The sequence below is a fragment of the Eublepharis macularius genome, chromosome 18 (assembly GCF_028583425.1).
Source record: "Eublepharis macularius isolate TG4126 chromosome 18, MPM_Emac_v1.0, whole genome shotgun sequence".
Lineage (NCBI taxonomy): Eukaryota > Metazoa > Chordata > Lepidosauria > Squamata > Eublepharidae > Eublepharis > Eublepharis macularius.
The window spans coordinates 33,409,890-33,428,899 of record NC_072807.1 but is presented as its reverse complement, the minus strand read 5'-3'; the positions used below and the strand labels follow the sequence as shown (position 1 = coordinate 33,428,899).

General features: G+C 44.4%; 1 protein-coding gene across 4 annotated transcripts; it reads left to right on the top strand.

Moving 5' to 3' along the window:
- The first annotated feature begins 4,905 nt into the window (after positions 1-4,905).
- Positions 4,906-11,912, top strand: LOC129345559 (cytochrome P450 1A5-like). Of its 4 annotated transcripts, none has more exons than XM_055002770.1 (8): positions 4,911-5,014; positions 5,678-5,769; positions 5,879-6,742; positions 7,569-7,692; positions 8,637-8,726; positions 8,811-8,934; positions 9,873-9,959; positions 10,935-11,912. In XM_055002770.1, the coding sequence occupies exons 3-8, from the start codon at positions 5,909-5,911 to the stop codon at positions 11,239-11,241; spliced, it is 1,566 nt and encodes a 521-aa protein (XP_054858745.1). In that variant the 5' UTR covers positions 4,911-5,014; positions 5,678-5,769; positions 5,879-5,908; the 3' UTR covers positions 11,242-11,912. The 4 variants fall into 4 exon arrangements, with proteins under 4 accessions (XP_054858742.1, XP_054858744.1, XP_054858745.1 ...); XM_055002768.1 differs by having other exon boundaries at positions 5,876-6,742; XM_055002767.1 differs by lacking the exon at positions 5,678-5,769 and having other exon boundaries at positions 4,906-5,014; positions 5,876-6,742.
- Positions 11,913-19,010: the final 7,098 nt, after the last annotated feature.

The following is a 19,010-nucleotide window of genomic DNA, read 5'->3' as shown; positions in this document are numbered from 1 at the left end:
TTGTCAAATTGCATCTCCACAAACCACATTGCAGAAAGTGGCAATTCTCCAAACGAACGTAGTTTCGTACCTGTGCTGGTCTGCAGTAGAAGAGGAAAAATTGAGTCCAATAGTACCTTAAAGACCAACTAGATTTCTAGGATATGAGCTTTCGAAAGTCAAAGCTCCCTTCATCAGATACAAGGAATGGAAAAAAGTTAGGAATCTATATAACCTGCCCTGACCAAGAAAGCCTAGGAGAGCCTGATCTCATCAGATCTCGGAAGCTAAGCAGGGTCAGCTTTGGTTAGTAATTGGATTGGAGACCTCCCGTGAAGACCAGGGTCACAGAGGCAGGCAATAGCAAACCACCTCTTGTTAGTCTCTTGCCAGGAAAATCCCTCCAGACATGATTTGGGGATGCTCTCTACTACTACTTTATAATCCAGACAGAGAGTGGGAGGGGTATTACCAATTAGAGTGTCAGGAAGCTAGCTATAATACATGCTGTGATTAGCTTGATAGAGCATGGGCGCTAAGTGAAGAAAATTCACATCTGTAATGCAAGGAAAATCCTTTGACCTCCTGATTCAACCCTGGGGGATCCACTGTTCCAAATTTGCAAATATACCCAATTTCAGGAACTGTAATTTTCCTTGGGATTTTCTCTGCTTGAGAACTGCTACTCTTTGGTCAGCGATGGAACATCCTGGAAGATTAAAATGTTCTTCCCCTGGTTTTGGAATGTTGTGATTTTTGATATCAGATTTATGTCCATTTTTCCTGTTGCAAAGGAACTTACCTGTTCGTCCAATATAGAGAGCTGGAAGATGAACAAGTGAATAAGCCTGAGATGGTACAGCTGGTGTTGTTAGGTCCAGTGATTGTGTTGTTGGCAGAGGTCATTTCGTAGCTGGAGGAACTCATTAGCATAACTCATTAGCATATGCCACGCCCCTTGCCATCACCGGAAGTGTGTCATTAGCATAACTGATTTGCATATGCCACATCCCCTGACATCACCCATCACCTAAATGGCCAAAAAGGTGCCCAAAATGGTCAGGATTGGGCCGCTGCTGAGTGGGAGAGTGATCCACCACCCGTCAGAGGCCCGATCCAGACCGTTTCAGTCCCAATCCAGGCTGAAATGGGCCCAAAATGGCCAAGAGTCAGGTGGGCGGGGCCACCTGATATATGACCTCTTTGGGGAACTACTGGAACTGCATTCCTGCATGTTCCCCCTTGAAATGAGCCCTGGTTGTTGGAACTGCTAAGCAAAGAGGCTTCTTAAAGGGAGAGCAACCCAATTAGAATAAAGAACAAAAAGCTCTCTCTCATACAAAAGTGAATCCAATATATTCAAAATATTAAGTGCTCTATATGATTAAATACAATCATTACAATGCATCAGCATATCAATGAATATTATATACACAGTATCGACCATATTCACTTAATTCCATACAAACTCTTCTCCATATAATTTGTCATTCAGTCCGGTAAATAATCAATGGAAAATTCTTTTAGTCCATATGAGCTTCCATCAGCTTCAAAGGAATTTCAGTGAGCTTCAATAAACATTTGCCCAATTTTGGAATCTGCTGTTACCCAAGAGAATTAAGGGGCAGGAAGATGACACTTTGAAAAATTGAACCTTGCTTGGCAAGTCCAGCAATTTGCAAATAAACGGAACAACAACAACTGGGTATCATATTGAAAATGTTTATTGAAGCTCATTGAAATTCCTTTGAAGCTGGTGGAAACTCATATGGACTAAAAGAATTTTCCATTGATTATTTACCGGAGTGAATATGGGGGCAGAGTTAACCTGGGCCGTTTCCACACAGCTTACCTTCCCTTGGAATGATCCGGAACATTGTGCAAAACCCATGGAAGATCGCGTTTTCTCGCACGAGATTTGCGCAACATCGCCCAAATCTCGTGCGAGAAAACACGATCTTCCGCGGTTTTTGCACAATGTTCTGGGTCGTTCCAAGGGAAGGTAAGCCGTGTGGAAATGGCCCTGGTTTGTTGCAGGATCTTGTCCGAGAGTTCATGGCGATGTTGGGAAATGCATTGTTGTGAGTAAGGAGTTGAAGGTTGGGGGCAAGAAAAGTTTTGCCTCCTAACACCTGTGAGAGAGGATTATCCATGTCCAGCATAGGTTGCAGGTCATTAATGATGAACTGGTTTGATCTGGGAACTGTATGTGATGACCAGTGGTGTTTTGTTGTTGTTCTGTTTGGGCCTATCTTGTAACTAACAGGTCATCCCTTGGCATCGTTCTGGCTTTGATCAAGGGAGTTTTGACTCTCGAAAGCTCATACCCTAGAAATCAAGTTGGTCTTTAAGATGCTGCTGTTCCTTAAACTTGCTCTCCAGATGAATGGACTCCCCTGGCCTCTCACCCTCGTCTCACCTCTCTGTTTGCTCTGGAGGACACTGGGCCAGCTTCTGCTTTGCACGCGAACCTGGGCAATGGTTAACCTGTGCTTGGGGCAAAGACAGACATTAAAAGTTATTTCTGCTTGATTTGGCTATCTCAGAAGTGTCAACGTTCTCGCCAGCGATAAAACAAAAGTTAACGGTGAGATGAGGAAAGTAATTCTGATATCCATTTGTGTGGAATTTCAGTTGCATGACAAAAGTAAGTGACACTCATTCGCCCCTTAATCTTTCCTCTCCCTGAGTTGGATCCGGTCAGCTTTTCCTATCGGTCTTGCATGTACTACATTCCAAAACCCATTTGTCCATGCAGATCTCTGATCCCCCAAGCATAGCCTGGAGGGGGGTGGGATTAGACGAAACCTTCCTCCCTTTTTCATCAGCAGAAAAGCTAAGCAGAACCAACCCCTGGTTCCTGTCCTCACCTTTGCTGGTTCTCCTACTGGAGAAATTTCAGAGCCAAGCTACAAGTGACGCCTGACACAGGTTGGACACTTGTCAGCTTCCCTCAAGTTTTGATGGGAAATGTAGGCATCCTGGTCTTGCAGCTGTAATGGAGAGCCAAGCTGTAAAACCAGGTCACCTACATTTCCCATCAAAACTTGAGGGAAGCTGACAAGTGTCAACCTGTGTCAGGCGTCACTTGTAGCTTGGCTCTCAGACTACAGTCCTCAGCATAGAGACCTTCCTCTGGCTTGTTTGCTTACATGTTTTTAAAAAAATCATGTAAGAAATAAAATAAAATAGAACACCTTCACAACCTTTTTGGATTACTCCCTTTTCAATAGTTCCCAAATTCTTGCACCTATGAAATCTTCCTAATACAAGGTTCCTTCCTTACACAAGACTCCCATATTCTGGCACGTATGAAGCTTCCTTATACAAGACCATTTCAGTTATAGATGCAGAAGAGTTAGCCATGTTAGTCTGTAGTAGCAAAATCAAAAAGAGTCCAGTAGCACCTTTAAGACTAATGAACTTTATTGTAGCATAAGCTTTTGAGAATCACAGTTCTCCTGCATCTGACAAAGAGAACTGTGATTGAAGCTCACAGCCCGGAAAACCCCCAACAACCATAGAACTGTGATTCTCAAAAGCTTATGCTACAATAAAGTTCATTAGTCTTAAAGGTGCTACTGGACTCTTTTTCATTTCAGTTATGAAGCTCCCATATAAACAAAAACTAGTTCAACACCTCAGTTTTCTCCATTCCAGCTGGAAAGCCAGGGAACAGAAAAAACTTTCCAACATCTTTCACTGAAGGTCCTCTTTTTAGAGGTGGGGATGCCAAGAATTAAACCTGCAACCTTGTAAACACAAAGCAGGGTCTCTCCCACTGAGCCATAGCCCCTTTCTTCTTAGAAGCCCTCCTTCAGCTGTTCTAAACGTTCTTCTCATTGCACGATCTCTGTCTCTTCCCTTCCCTCCTGTTTGGCTCCAGCGGCCATTGGGAAATTCAGCCAAACGGTTTCTCACGCAAACCTGGACAATCTTTAACCTGAGGCTGACCTGTGCACTCAGTCGCCAGCAGTGTTTCAGATCAGATCTTCTGGACTCCATCTTCTGAACAATCAAAAACCCAATAGGCTTCAGAAAATCAATGTTTTAAAATGTTGTTGAGTATAAAATGTTAAGACTTTCGGCGGGACAAGAGTTGAGAAATTCTCTCTTTAGCTTGTTCTGAGGTGTGTGAATGCATGTGCGTGGTATAGTGGTTAGAGTGCTGGACTGAGTTCTGGGAAATCTAGGTTTGAATCTCTGCTCTGCCGTGGAGACTCGCTAGGTGACCTCACGCACTCTCAGCCTAACCTACCTCACAGGATGGTGGTTGTGTGAAGACACAGTGGAGACGGGAAGAACGTTGTACGCCTCTTTCAGTCTCTACAAAGAAGAAAAGGGAGGTATAAATGAAACAAAGAAACAAACGTAAGCACAAGTGCTCAAAACTGAGCATTTAGGAATCAGGCAACCGATCGCTCTGACTTGCCTGTTCACCTTGCCCTTCCTCTGTGGAGTGTGGAAACATAGCTGGGCCTTTTCTGTTCCGTTTAATCCTTACAACAAACCTGTGAAGTGGATTAGGTTGGGGGTGGTGGCAGGAAAGGGGGGGAGAGAGATAGAAATTGGCCTAAGATCAGTCAATGCGTTTCATGGGAATGGGGATTTGAACTCGGGTCTCCCGGGCCTTAGTCCAACATGCTGACCACTACCACGCAGGCAAGAAGAGAGGGGATGGCGTGTTTAAAATCTTGTCCATCCCATTTAGTTCTAGGAATGATGCAACATTGGGGGGGAACCCCTGGAAGGTAGTTGATGAGCAATAATCCTGCTTGGGGCTAATTTCACCAAAGTTCCAGCAATTCTTGTGTTGTTGTTGGACTGCTTCCAGTTCTTACTGGATTATTAGCCTGGACTTGGCCATGGAAGAGGGGGCGGATCACTCCTCTGGCTGCAGAGTATAATATGACCTCTTGAGCCTGTTGAGAAGGCATATCTCTTCCCCCAGCAGAAGACAAAGTTCCAGATTCATTGCAGGCTGCGGCAGTCCCATTGTCTAGTTTGCGCTTCTTCCTTCATCTGCAAAACAGAGGTATTTATTGGCTTGGGGTCAGACTCAGGATGAGCTGTGATGTATCATTTTATTATTTTGTCTGGTTTCGTTATCATGATTGACAAAGTGTGAACCACACGCTCGTTGCCGTACAGAATACTGCTATTGACCAACACTGAAAGTTCCCCTCTGGTTTGTCTCTTAGATAGTTTACTGATCAGTTCTTTTCTCTGCTACATGTCTCTGTGGTAGGGCATGTGGAAAGCCACAGGTTCAATGCCCAGTATATACAGCTAAATGGAACAAGCAATAGATGCTATGAAATATTTCTGTCTGAGCCCCTGGAAAGCTGTTGTTGGTCAAAGTAGACAATACTAACTTTGACAAGACCAAGGGTCTATACTAAGTAGAAGGCAGTTTCATGTGTTTACGTGCACTGGGGCTAACCACAGCTTGGAGGCAATTTTTATTCTAAAAAGGGAATGGGGGGAAGAAGTGACCCCCCCACCAATGCCACCCTTGTAGCAGAACCCTGGTGCATTGCTGTATTATACAACAATATCATATCTACATAGAGTTCTCCCATGAGTCTACCTTTAGATTCAATTAATTGGGAAGGGGAGGGGCGGTGGCTTAGTGACAGAGTATCCTCTTGGCATGCAGAAGGTCCCAGGTTGATTCCCCAGAATTTGCATTTAAAAGGACCCAGGTGATTTGGAAGACCTCTGCTTGAGACTCTGCAGCTGCCGGTCAGAGACTGACGTTATCAGATTATGGATCCGACTCAGTAGAAGGTAGGTCTATGTGCATTACTATTATATAGGAATTGCTCATGCACCAGTATTGACATGGAAGCTTGATAAACATATTTCCTGGAACTTTTTTTGTGTTTAATTTTAGTAGGATTCTTGGGCTTACATCCTGACGGTCACAATGTTATTCTTTGGAAGCCTGGGCCTTCTCTCAGCCACAGAATTCCTCATCGCCAGTGTTGTTTTCCTTCTGATCTTTGTTACCATCAAATCCTCCTGGAAGCGGATACCCCAGGGGCTAAAGCCACTCCCAGGGCCAGTGGGCTATCCGATCATTGGCAGCATGCTAGAAGTGGGGAAGAACCCCCACCTGAGCTTGACAGAGATGAGCAAGAAATATGGGGATGTGATGAAGGTCCACATTGGCATGAGACCCGTGTTGGTGCTAAGTGGGCTTGAAACCACCAAGCAAGCGTTGGTGAGGCAAGGAGGAGACTTTATGGGGCGCCCGGACCTGTACAGCATGCGGCACGTTGTAGATGGCCAGAGCCTGAGTTTCAGCACGGATTCTGGGGAGATGTGGCTGGCCCGCAGGAAACTGGTCCAGAATGCCTTGAAGAGTTTTGCGTTCTCCCTCAGCCCAGACTCTGTGTCCTCCACCCTCTTAGAAGAGCATGTCTCCAAAGAGGCGGAATACCTGGTCATGAAGCTGCAGCAGGTGATGCAAGAGCAGCGGAGACTCGATCCCTTTCGATACCTCGTGGTCTCTGTGGCCAACGTGGTTTCCGCCATGTGCTTCGGCAAGCGCTACGGCCACGATGACCAGGAGCTGCTCAGCATCGTGAACGAAAGCGAACAGTTTGTGGAAGTCGCTGCCTCTGGGAACCTTGCCGATTTCATCCCTCTGCTTCAACTTCTCCCAGGGAAGAGCTTGAAGAAGTTCAAGGAATTCAATCACAGATTCAGCACTTTCTTGAAAAACATGGTCAAAGACCACTTTGAGAGTTTCAGTAAGGTAAGGAACTGGGGGATTGTCCAGGCATGCCTTCAAGGAGCAGGAAGCATTTGTACGAAAACAAGAGCGAAAGAGAGCTTTGTGGTATAAGACCCAAAGTCCACCTAGTCCAACATCCTATGTCTTACAGTGGCCAATCAGGCATCTCTGAAGACCCACAAACAGGCCTCCTTTATTTCTGCATCCCCCCGCCCCCCAGCAAATGTCATTCTGCCTTTCAACATGGACACTCTATTTTGCCGTTATGGCTATTATCCATTGATGGATCTAATGTCTAACTCATTTTTAAAGACATCTAAGGCAGCAGCCATTGCTTCACTTTGTTGCAGTGAGTTGCACAGGTTAATGATCTTAGGCAAGTAGCTGTGTCGGTCTGCAGTAGAACAGCAGGATTTGAGTCCAATGGCAACTTAGAGACCAACCAGATTTTCAGAGTGTAAGCTTTCAAGAGCCAGACCGCTCACTTGTGTCTGAAGAAAGGAGCTCTGACTCTCGAAAGCTTCCACTCTGAAAATCTTGTCATCTTTAAGGTGCCACTGGACTCAAATCCTACAGTTAATGATGTCATTTTGACTTGCTTTTGTGCTTGGACTCAGTAGCCACTGTCACGTATTGTAAATCTGTACCCACCACAGACTATTTAGAACGAACCTCTCTCTCACCTGAGGATGCGTTCAGATATCACCACCAAGTGGAGTGACTGCACAGTCACTTCATTGCGTGGTGAGCTTTCTCCTCCGCTCTGTTTGCTATACGCATGATGTTCAGCCTTCATATGGACCCTCCTTAAGGTGATGGATCGCTTGAACTGTCTCTGCTTTTTCAGGACAACATCCGCGACATCACTGATTCGCTCATCGAATTAAGCCAAGAAAAGGAAGAAAAAAATATGAAGACTCAACTCCCCACTGGAAAAATAGTGAACCTCGTTAACGATATTTTCGGTGCTGGTATGGACGTTTCCAAAATCAGGGCTGGGAAATCCAAGAGCAGTTTGGAGCCTGACAGACAGTGAGTGATTCCGCACACATTGGATAATGCGCTTCCAATCCTCTTTATAGATCGTTTGGAACAGATTGGTTGTGTGCGGAACAAAAAATCCACCTCAAATGATTGATAAAGTGCATTGAAAGTGCATTATCCAACGTGTGTGGAATTCATAATAGCGGGGAAAAAACATGCATGTTTTCACTTGCCAACTAGGCCTCTTAAGATGTTTGCAAGGGGTCTTTACAGCCTTGGGGTACTTTATGAATTCTGACACAGACAGGTGGATGCAACCATAAAATGGCTAATGTTAGAGGCAGAGCCAATTACAGAACAGCAACCATGGGCGGCGGACATACACAGATAGAGAGACGGCCTAAGTACAGACAAGTGTAATTTTTAAAAATACACTGTGAAAGAGGAGTGGAAGAGAGAATAAAGCCAGCACTGTAGCAGAGACTTCTGCCAAAACAATGTTATTTTAACCTGCGAAGCAAAAATATCTCCAGTGGTCAATCAAAAGCCTTTCTGGCCCAGAGGCCCACTTGGCTACACTCTCTTTCTAGAAATACTTGGCATGTGCTAGGAAAGGTACTGGTGGACGCCGTGGTGCCCACGGGCACTACGTTGGGAACCCCTTTCTATGCTATGATGCTTTTCAAGATATATCCTGGAATTTTTTTCACAGAACATTCAAGTTCTGACATCTCCAGTTTGAGAATCTTAGGTAGCAAGTGTAGCGGGGCTAACTTGGAGGACCTGCCGTAGAAGACCGTTCTGAGCCAGATACACGAAAGGTGTGATTGTGAACAAGATAACTTCAAAGGACTGTGCAGAAAATATGTTACAAGCCTTTCTGACAGCATCTGTTTCTCTCCCTAAAACTGCCCTTTCGATATTTCTACAGGTTTTGACACCGTAACCACCGCCTTGTCCTGGTGTCTCACGTACCTTGTCATTTATCCTGAAATGCAGAAGAAAATTCAACGAGAAATAGGTAAATTCAGATTTTGGCAGGCATTTACATCTCTTTCTTGGAAGCTGGTGATTCCAATTTCTTTCTCTCTCGTCTGACCCGCAGATGAAACCATTGGTAGCGAGAGGAAGCCAAGGCTCTCGGATCGGCCCCTGCTGCCATATACGGAAGCCTTTATCCAAGAAACGTTCAGACACTCGTCCTTCATACCTTTCACAATCCCCCACTGGTAAGTCTCGTGCATTGAAAAGTGGCCACTGAGCAAATTTTGCATCTCTGGCTTGTCTCCAAGGTTATGTCTTTCTTGAATCTTATATAATTCTGGTTTGAAATTCAACAGAGAATGTTCTGAAGAACTCTCTAAAGCCAAGCTAGTGTTGTCTCGGAATCAGAAGGAGAGGCCACCTTCCCTTTGCTACGTATCCTACAGCCATTACAGTAGCTCTGCTATTGTCTCTTTCTTCCTCATTTCCCACTCCCACAGTCCCTTTGTGGGTGTTATATTTTCCATATTTTCATGAGGGGGTGAGATGTTCCTGGGACGCAGCTATCGGTTTAAGGTTCTGTTTGTACGACAGTACACCAACTCTTACTTTTGTATCTTCGAGGTCGTCAGTGTGCTGTGGTGGTTATAGTGTCAGACTAGGATCTGGGAGACCTAGGTTCAAATCCCCACTCTGCCATGGGCAGCCACACTCTCTCAGCTTAGCCTACCTCACAGGGTTGTTGTGACGATAAAATGAAGGGAAGGAGAAAGAAGTAAGCTGCTTTGGATTCCCATTGGGTAGAAAGAGTATAAAAGAACTATACAAACAATAAATAGATAAATGGCTGTTTCTGTAGATACACACACTTTCTCTTTCCCCATGTGCCTCCTTCTCTGTCAGAAAAACAGACTGTAAAAAATTAGGATCCCTTTGTGAAACTATTTGGGCTACCTATTTTGATCAGTGTATTTATATTCTGTCATCCCTCCCCAGAGCTCAGGGTGACATACTTGGATCTCCTTCCTCCATTTCATCCGGGGGTTCAAAACTTGGCCTCCCGCATCCCAGTCCAACATTAACACTATTAATCCACAATCCACCGAACCATTTGTACAGGCATTTAAAACAAGTGATTTTGATTAAGTTTGGCTCTTTAATTATTAAAAACCCCTCTTTCCAGCACAACCAGAGATACCACCTTGAATGGCTTCTATATCCCAAAGGATACTTGCGTCTTTGTCAACCAGTGGCAAGTAAACCATGATAAGTGAGTATGTTGAAAACTTTTTACAGAAAATGTGCTACATCTGCCTAATTGATAGTACCCTTAAGCAGGGATTTTTTTTTCTGGGGAAAGAGGTGGCGGAACTCTCAAGAGGGAAATAGGGAAGAAATACACAGGATTCTTTGAAATAGTATTATTTTCATGCACTATTGCTGAGTATTTTCAAGAGGTGCCGGAACTCTGTTCTACTGCGTTCCTGCTGAAAAAGAGCCCTGCCCTTAAGTGTGGAGCATCCTTTCCAATTTTATTTATTCGACTTTATTCTGGATAGCCCAGGCAAACCTGATCTCATTAGATCTGAGAAGCTAAGCAGGATCGGCCTTGGCTAGTAATTGGATGGGAGACCTCCAACAAAGATGAGGGTTGCAGAGGCAGGCAATGGCAAACCACCTCTGCTATAGTCTCTTGCCTTGAAAATCACTGCTCTGGTCGCCATGAGCCAGCAATGACTCGATGGCACCTTCTACCACCACCACTTTGTGTATATTCTTGCAGATACACAAAGCAGATTACAAATGCCAAAATCTCAGCATCTATCAGAAAGTATGGCTTTTTCAAATTTAATTTGGAATTATGGGCTAGAAATCAGGGGCCACTGTGGTGTAGTGGCTAGAGAGGATCTGGTAGAACCAGGTTTGTGTTCTGCCGTGGAAGCTTTCTGGGTGACCTTGGGCCAGTCACACATTCTAATCCTCACCTACCTCCCAGGATCTTTGTGATGATAAAATGGGGGAAATGTTGTAAGGCACTTTTAGTCTCTATTGAGAATCAAATAAATAAAGAGATTTCCTGTTAAACAAGTTACAGAAGTTGTGAGGATTTGTTTGTTGTGTTTTCATCCTCGATCATTTGGGATCGCTTGCAAAATGAATGCAATGATACATAAATTAGGATAATCAGGCTTTGGAACAAAAGTATTTGAAGAAGCAAGGCTTTAAAAAGGTGCTTGTTTTCCAGGTCTGTTTGGAAGGATCCTTTCGTCTTCATACCAGAGCGTTTCCTTACTGCCAGCGGGAAAGAAATCAACAAAGATGAGGCCGAGAAGGTGTTGATATTTGGTTTGGGGAAGAGGAGATGCGTTGGGGAGATGATTGCCCGATGGCAAGTCTTCCTGTTCTTGACTAGTTTGCTACAAGAACTCCAGTTCACGGTCCAGGACGGGGTCAAAGTGGACCTGACGCCTCGTTACGGGCTCACAATGAAGCTCCCGAGATGCGAGCACTTCCAAGTGACCAAGCGTTCCACAAAGAAGACCACCGAATGAGTTGTGAAGACTTGTTGCTGAGCGAAAAGGACATTTTAACACATGTCCACCCCTGCAGGCTCTTCATTGTGCAGCGCTCTTTTTCTCTTAGAAGGACCCATCACAACTTTCTCTTCAGACAAACTCTCTTCTAACAGAGATGGTTTTACAGTCTTCACCCTATTTGCCCCCTCTGATGTCTTCCCGAGGACAGTTGGGACACTTTGCCCATTCAAGAAAGACGTTTTGTATATTGCAATGCCTTGGTTACACAGGCATTGGTACAAAATATTCAGAAAGGATATACACATTTTTGCAAGGGGCATACTTGCTTATGCTGGTATAACCATTCCAAGTTACCTTGCATAATTTGGATATGTGAAAGAGCTATGCTTTGTTGACCCTCTTAGAAGCCTGTGTAATTCCAAACAAAATAAAAGTCCCATCTTGCATAAGTTTGCCCATGCAGTCAAGCTGTGTCTGACAGTATCTCCTTGGAAAATATTTTACTGCTGTTGTCAGCCAAGAAGCCTTTTTTGCACTGCCAATTTCATAAAGTGGCTTGGGTTTTAGTGGCTTGATTTGTAATGTATCTGCCTCGTTTCTGTGCTGTCCTTGTAATTCCTTGTTTACCCCTTCGTCTTTTCTTTGCAGCATCATGCTTTCATAAACTGTGTCAATTAAGCCCTTGAGTCTCTGGTCAAGTGTCTTACCCACTGCGACGATTAAAGACTGTGAGCCAAGCTACAAGTGATGAATGACACTTGAACGGCAAGTGAACAGACTCACGTGTATTCCTCCCTGTTCATTTGTGCTCCACTTGATCAAGTGGAGCGCAAGTGGAGTGCAAGTGAACAGGGAGGAATACACGTGAGTCTGTTCACTTGAGTCTGTTCACTTGTCATTCAAGTGTCATTCGTCACTTGTAGCTTGGCCCTCAGATTCTCTCATGTGAAGGTCTATATCTTGCAGCATAGCTAAGGGGAACTCCCAGTTCAATACAACTTGTAGACTGCAATCCTCTCTATTTTGGTCCTTGAGACGAATAATGCAATCTTAAGCAGAGTTACTCCAGTCTAAGCCCATTGAAATTAATGGGCTTAGACTGGAGCAATTCTTTTTAGGATTGCACCGAAAATTACCTTTGTTCCATCAGGGGCTCTCTCAGTAGATCCAGCCATAGATGCTTGATTACATTTGCTCTTACTGTTCTTGTTGTCCAAAGGACCAACCTGCCAGAGTTTTGTACCCTTAATCCACCCATTACCACTTCCTGCTCTGATTACTTTTAAACCCTGGGAAAATGGTGTGGATTGAACACACAAATCCCATATACATATGTGTAGCCAATTAGAGCCCATACTCGAATAACACCCCTGGTACTTGGCCAAGTAAACAGAGCGTCTTGAGCTCCGTAGAAGAAAAAGCCATTTCAGACTTATATAACCATCTTCCAGATGGCATTGGAAACTAAACTTGGCCTATTTGTCACCAGCCTCCAGGTAACAATACTGCCTTGTTCACTGGTTACCCTGCCTGACAGGTCTTAAGTTTTGAAAATAAACACCTACTGCTAATAAATCACATTTCTGCAGACTTACTTGCCATCTCTGGTTGGCCTTTCTCTTGTTTTCTTAAACTTAATCTATCAACAGCTAAGCCGAACACTTTCTTATTGTGATTCCCCCCCCCCCTTCTTCTTAGCTTTACGTAAGGTTGTTGTTAGGGTTAAAAGTTAATATATTTTTCGCTGTTCTCTTTCCTTTCCTATGCAGGTTCATTTTCAGTTGTTTTCATCTCCTGCACATTTCTAAGATCCACCTTTTTCTTTTCCCTTGATACAACTAAAATATTGGCCATTTCCACAATTCTGTCTCAGGTTAATTGTGGCAGCACCTTTCTGGCTCGCTTCTCAAGACATTTGGGTCTGCGCTGGCCTAATTTTTTTTTCATATCACTTTGACTACTTCATTTCTCTATATACTTTACATTGGCTTCTTCTACTCTCTTGGGCTTACAGTTCCACATTGGTTAAGAGAGTGGGAATAAATGTTTAAAATAAATTCAACAGATAAGTTAGGGCCAAAGTAGATGTGACCTGAGAGGTCCACAAACACGTTTTCCTGTTTCTTTAAAAAGCTAAACAGCAACTGTGGGGAATCCTGGATCATATCTACTTTGGCCATCACTCACCTTTCACTTGACCATCACTTGCCTTTAATTTGGTCAATGCTTGGAAGACCAGCTTACATAAGACCACCTAGTGAGCATATGGCTGAGATAAGAATTCAACTGACACTCTCCCAAATCACAGCTAATTCTCACAACCACCGTGCTAGATCAGAAATATTGTGGCTTTGTACTATGCGATAGACCCGTATGCTTTATGGCCTGTATCTAATATTGCCCTATGCTCTATTCTTATCTTTCTCAACAATAAAAGTTCTAGCCTAGGGAGTCAGCAGCCTTTTAATAATTAAAGAGTCAAACTTAATCAAAATTCAGAGCAAGAGATCAACAGGCTAAGAAGGCCCAAAAGAAACTATACAATTTAACATGACTGATCATCGAGATGTGGATTGACAATCCATAAAGTCTGTCGCCCAAACACTGGTTGCTGTGAGAACTTTGTTAGGAAGTGGCCAACACAAGATCTCATAAAGTCATAAATATACACAGGGGCACCGGGTGGTTGTTTTAGTACACTGGCATACATCTGTGCATGGTTTGTGCTTGGATTCCTAGCAACCATTCACACCTATCATTTCCCTTTCTGCAAACAACAACAATAACAACAACATTCAATTTATATACCACCCTTCAGGACAACTTAATGCCTACTCAGAGCGGTTTAAAAAGTATGTCATTATTATCCCCACAACAATAATCACCCTGTGAGGTGGGTGTGGCTGAGAGAGCTCTGAGAGAGCTGTGACTTGACCCAAGGTCACCCTGCTGGCTTCAAGTGGAGGGGTGGGGAATCAAACCTGGTTCTCCAGATTAAAGTCCCGCACTCTTAACCTTTACACCAAACTGGCTCCCAAAGCATCTCTAAGGAGCTCTTGAGTCCTATAAAAACCTTTGCCTACCATTCCTTTCACATACTGGTGATTCTTGGGTGCCACCTAGGTAAGGTAAAGGTAAAGGTGCAAGCACCAACTCATTACTGACCTATGGGGGGACGTCGCATCACGACGTTTTCTTGGCAGACTTTTTGTTACGGGTTGGTTTCCCATTGCCTTCCCCAGTCATCTACACTTCATCCCCAGGAAACTGGGTACTCCTTTTACCAACCTCAGAAGGATGGAAGGCTGAGTCAACCTTGAGCCGGCTACCTGAACTCAGCTTCCGCCAGGATCGAACTCAATTTGTGAGCAGAGCTTGGGCTGCAGTACTGCAGCTTACCGCTCTCTAGGATGCCACCTACCCCTCTGATGAAACTTAACATGGAGATTTCATTTTATTTTTAAAAGAAATGTACTTGGTCCCCTACTGAGTGACATCTGGCTCTGAAGCGGCTTTTTAAAAAGCTGCAAAATCAGAGAAGGGGCTTGCAGAGTCTTTAAGCAGGCCTAGCCCCTGCTGGCTTCCTGTGACAATTGACTGCCCTTCCTTTGGAAGCTGCTCTAAGATGGGGAGCCAAATTCAGACTGGCAACGCTAGTCTTCCTTTGGGAGGGGGCAGGGGTACTTCAGAGGGGGACTTGGAGCACCTCAGCCCTCTTTGGGACCCTGTCATTGCACATCTCTTGTTTGCTGAGTTCAGTTGCAGGTATAAGGCCATGTGTAGCAAGAGGTCTAGGGATCTCTCATTCTGCCCCCCCCCCAACCTTTGCCTCTCCTCTTTGATTTTTAAGGGCTCCTTGGAATGAGAGTTGTGCAGGCACAAAGGATATTCATGTTCCATGAAGCATTACTGTGAAGAATATCTGTTCTCGGACCAAGGAATTGCACACCATCAGATAAAGGGTGTGTTTTTAAGGTGTGGGAGACTTGGTTTACCCTCACTGTAAGACTGTCAGTGCCATTCTAAGCAGAGCTTTCTTTCTTTCTTTCTTTCGTTCGTTCGTTCGTTCGTTCGTTCGTCCCTCCATCCTTCTGTCCTTCCTACCCTCTCTCCTCAGTGGGGCCTCAAAGCGGTTTACATCCTTTCCCTTCCTTCCATTTTATTGTTACAACTTAGTGAGGTAGGTTAGGCTGATTCTATTTTACCGTCCCCCAGGTCACCCAGCGAGCTTTCATGGCAGAGTGGAGATTCGAACCTGCATCTCCCAGATTCTTATGGAACACTCTAATCAGCTCTTTCCCCCTCTATACAGTCCGTGCTTTAAGAGGCATTCTGTGCCGCTTTAATTTCTAATTACATAATGCAGTATTTAGCCTTTGGAGCGCTGGAAGAGTTTCTAGGATTGGAGTCTCAGGAGCTGCCAAACTGGGGCTGTGCTGCCCCCATCTGTTCAGTTGCAAGCTGTGCAGGCAAATTGTTTACAGCTGCCCTGCTCCCAAAGTAAAATCCAAAGAAGTCAAGAACATCACTCATGTAACACCTTCTATTAGTATCGATCCATGCAAAAGCATGCAAGCTTTCAAGTTCCCCAAATCTCTTAATTCAACAAGATGTTACAAATGGTTAAAAGAGGAGAAAAATAGATTTTAACCCTTTTTCTAGGACATGGTACTAAGAAAACCTCCTCACACCTGCATAGGCAAGCAAAGAAAAATCAGGTTTCAGGTTGCTACAAGCCAAAGGCAATAAAAGCAGGAGGTAATAAAACTCACTCCAGAACATCAGTTCCATCACCCCAAGGTCTATAATCTCCCCCCTTTAACATCTGGTCAGATGAAGAGTTCTGTGGAACTCAAAAGCTTGCACACTTTTATGTATCATAGGCTGGTCCTAATAAAAGTCATTCTCTGGATTGTGTTCTAAACCATGCAGGGTCAGGCATCTGGCGACAGCAGCAAAGTGGTGCAGGTAGATGACCTGAGCTCATCTCAAGGGGAAGACAGTGTGAGATTTAAAATGCCCAACAGTGCAATCCTGAGTGGAGTTACTCCTGTCTAATCCCATGGAGTAACTCCTTTTAGGATTGCACTGCAAGTGTCCATTCGACAGACGTGGCCTGGAACTTCTGTGCTCAGAACTTAATTTCCAGGCATGCACAGGAGGACTGCTTTGGATTGGGACCATGGTGCACAGATATTTATTGATTTATTTGTTTCAATTTCTATTCCGCCCTCCCCACACTGGCAGGCTCACAATTAAAAATCACAATAAATACAATGTAAATATTTAAAATACAAATACAAAGCAGCACAAATTACAGATAGGGCACAAACCTCCCCTGTGCCGTTTTCTAAGCTTGATACACCAAGAGGAGTCGCTGTTTGCTCCCTTGGGAAAATCTCCATGTAGCCCATAAGTACATATTTATTTCTTCAGTGGGTCAAACAGTGGTTGTGTGTGGAAACCAAAGTGAGTGAGGGTGACTCAAGGTCCATCTCTTTGTGTGCTGTGCCCCCAATCTGAATCGGGCCCAAGCATGCCTGAAAATAAAGTTCTGGGCACAGAACTCCCAGAATATGCCGGTTGATGGAGCCATTGCAGAAACTAGTGGGGTATGAGGGCTTTGATAACATGTGAATCGGTTCTTAGTCTATTGCAATGAAAATACACAGGATTTTAGAGACAACTTTAAGACTAACTAGTATTTATTCTGTGGACTATTTAGGCAGGTGAGCTGTAGAAGTCACACCTACCTAACCCTTCCCCATGAATCTTTGTTTTATCTCACTGTCCCAAAAACTTGTAAAGGGAAGCAGAGCTTCAAACGGTGGCGCTTAAAGGCAAATGTTTACAGTAGTGGATTGGTCTGATGCTCCAATGGGGATACCATTCTCCCTTTGGGGAAATTCAGCTCTACTGAGCCTCGAGGTATTGTATATTGTACAATGAGCCATCATTCTCGAGGGCCCGGACCTTCTTTTCCTATCTTGTGTTCCCTTCTAAAGACGCTGAGGAATTAGAAGACGATACTGGAGCACAGGAGTGAAAGAGACAGAAAAGGGATGGGTTTTGTCTCAAGTCTGGGAAAGGAAGTGAGAAGATCCAGAGATTACAAGCCTGCTGCATGCAGAAGTCTCAGTAGGGTTTCAAAAGGTGTGTGTTTATTTGGGGGGGGGGGTCATCAAAACTGATCTTTCTAGCCCATCTTCCTACATGGCAGGGAAGGGGGATAAAAGGTGAGCTTTGGCACCTCCAGACCCCCCCTCCCACCACTGTAGTTTCTCTGGAGTTCATGTGAGAGCTTTGATGGAGAAATGTACAGTCCTTGAAATAATATCTATAAAGATCTGCCTTCCAAGCTCCAGTCTCTGTGCTCCTGCCTGCAGAGAGAGGCAGGGAACAACCAGAGACAGGGCTTTTTCATTGGTGGCACCTCACCCTTGGAATGCCGTCTCTCCCTTGATGCTCACCTGGTACCTACTGTACAGTCATTTAAGTGCCAGGTGAAAATGTATCCTTCTTTTTCCTCATTGAGCAATTCCATCTTCTTAAGCCGTCTGCACGGTCTGCTTCTAGTCTGAGGGCTGTTATATGGATATTTTTTTAGGCTGTTCGCTGGTTGTTTTGTATTGTTGGCTTTTTATATATATAATATCGGTACTGTATGCTGTTCTTATGGTTTTGTGGCATTCTCTTGCATTGTAAGCTACTTCAAGCAGATCTCTGGAGAGGTGGCATATAAATCCTGGAGACAAACAAATGGAAAAACAAACATCTTCTAATGCACACTGGGAAAACATTCTCGACGATTTAGAAACTGAAAAGCACCTCAAGGAGGGAGGGCGTTCTGCCCACTTCAGCACCTGGCCAGCAATTCAGTAACCCTTTCCCCTCTTGCAAGTTGTCAGTTCAAGATTTCCCTCTGCAAGCATCTTTTCTCCACCTTGAGGAAAAAACATGGGACTGTGTATCTTTTCCCTTAATGGTGGAATCTAGAGGTTGATTTTGAGTAGGAAAGCTGCAGGAAGGATTAGAATGATTCTCTGCCACTCTTTGCTCCTGCTGTCGTCCCCCAAGGTTGCTTTTCAGTGTGGAATTAATATCAAGAAATTGTTTATGAATCTCTGGCATATTACCCAGCTTGTTTGCTGTGGCCTGAATAGCCCAGGTGAGCCGGATCTCGTTAAATCTCAGAAGCTAAGCAGGGCCGGCCTTGGTTAGTAATTGAATGGGAGACTTCCAACGAGGATCGGGTTGCTGAGGCGGGCAATGGCAAACCACCTCTGTTACACTCTTGCTATGAAAACCCCACCAGGGGTCGCCATAAGTCAGCTATGACTTGAGGGCACTCTCCAACACCACCCAGTTTGTTTAGCCTGGGGAGATTTAGCCACCATGTGAAATAAGACAAAAACTGTTATTTTCACAGTGAAAGGCAGGTGGCGATGTTGCTTTGCCTTTGGGCTCCCAAAGGAAAGTTTTCGCATGTGCCTTAGGCATCTTGTCCAACTTGGTTGTCTCTCCCCCTCTGTTTCACAACCGGTCAGCTAAAATCCCAGGAAAGCGTTCTTGGGATTTCTCTAGCCTAAAAAAGGCAAAAGAAGAAACGTTCGGAAAGAGAAGTTTCGTTTTCTCAGCTTCTACAAAGAAGTCAACACCTACAAGCAGGAAAAGGCGCTTACAAAGAAACCACTAAGTAGTTCCCAGAATTGCGGCCTCGAAGCAGTTTTCACTGTTATGTGCCTTTTTGACACCGTAGTAGAGCTACAAGCTAGAACACCCTA

What these genes read in the sequence shown, in the direction of transcription:
- LOC129345559 (XM_055002767.1), top strand. Translation starts at nt 5,909, where the DNA reads ATGTTATTCTTTGGAAGCCTGGGCCTTCTCTCAGCCACAGAATTCCTC. An exon ending in ACTTTGAGAGTTTCAGTAAG is followed by an intron (nt 6,743 to 7,568) that starts GTAAGGAACTGG and finishes CTGCTTTTTCAG; the next exon opens with GACAACATCCGCGACATCAC. An exon ending in TAACGATATTTTCGGTGCTG is followed by an intron (nt 7,693 to 8,636) that starts GTATGGACGTTT and finishes ATATTTCTACAG; the next exon opens with GTTTTGACACCGTAACCACC.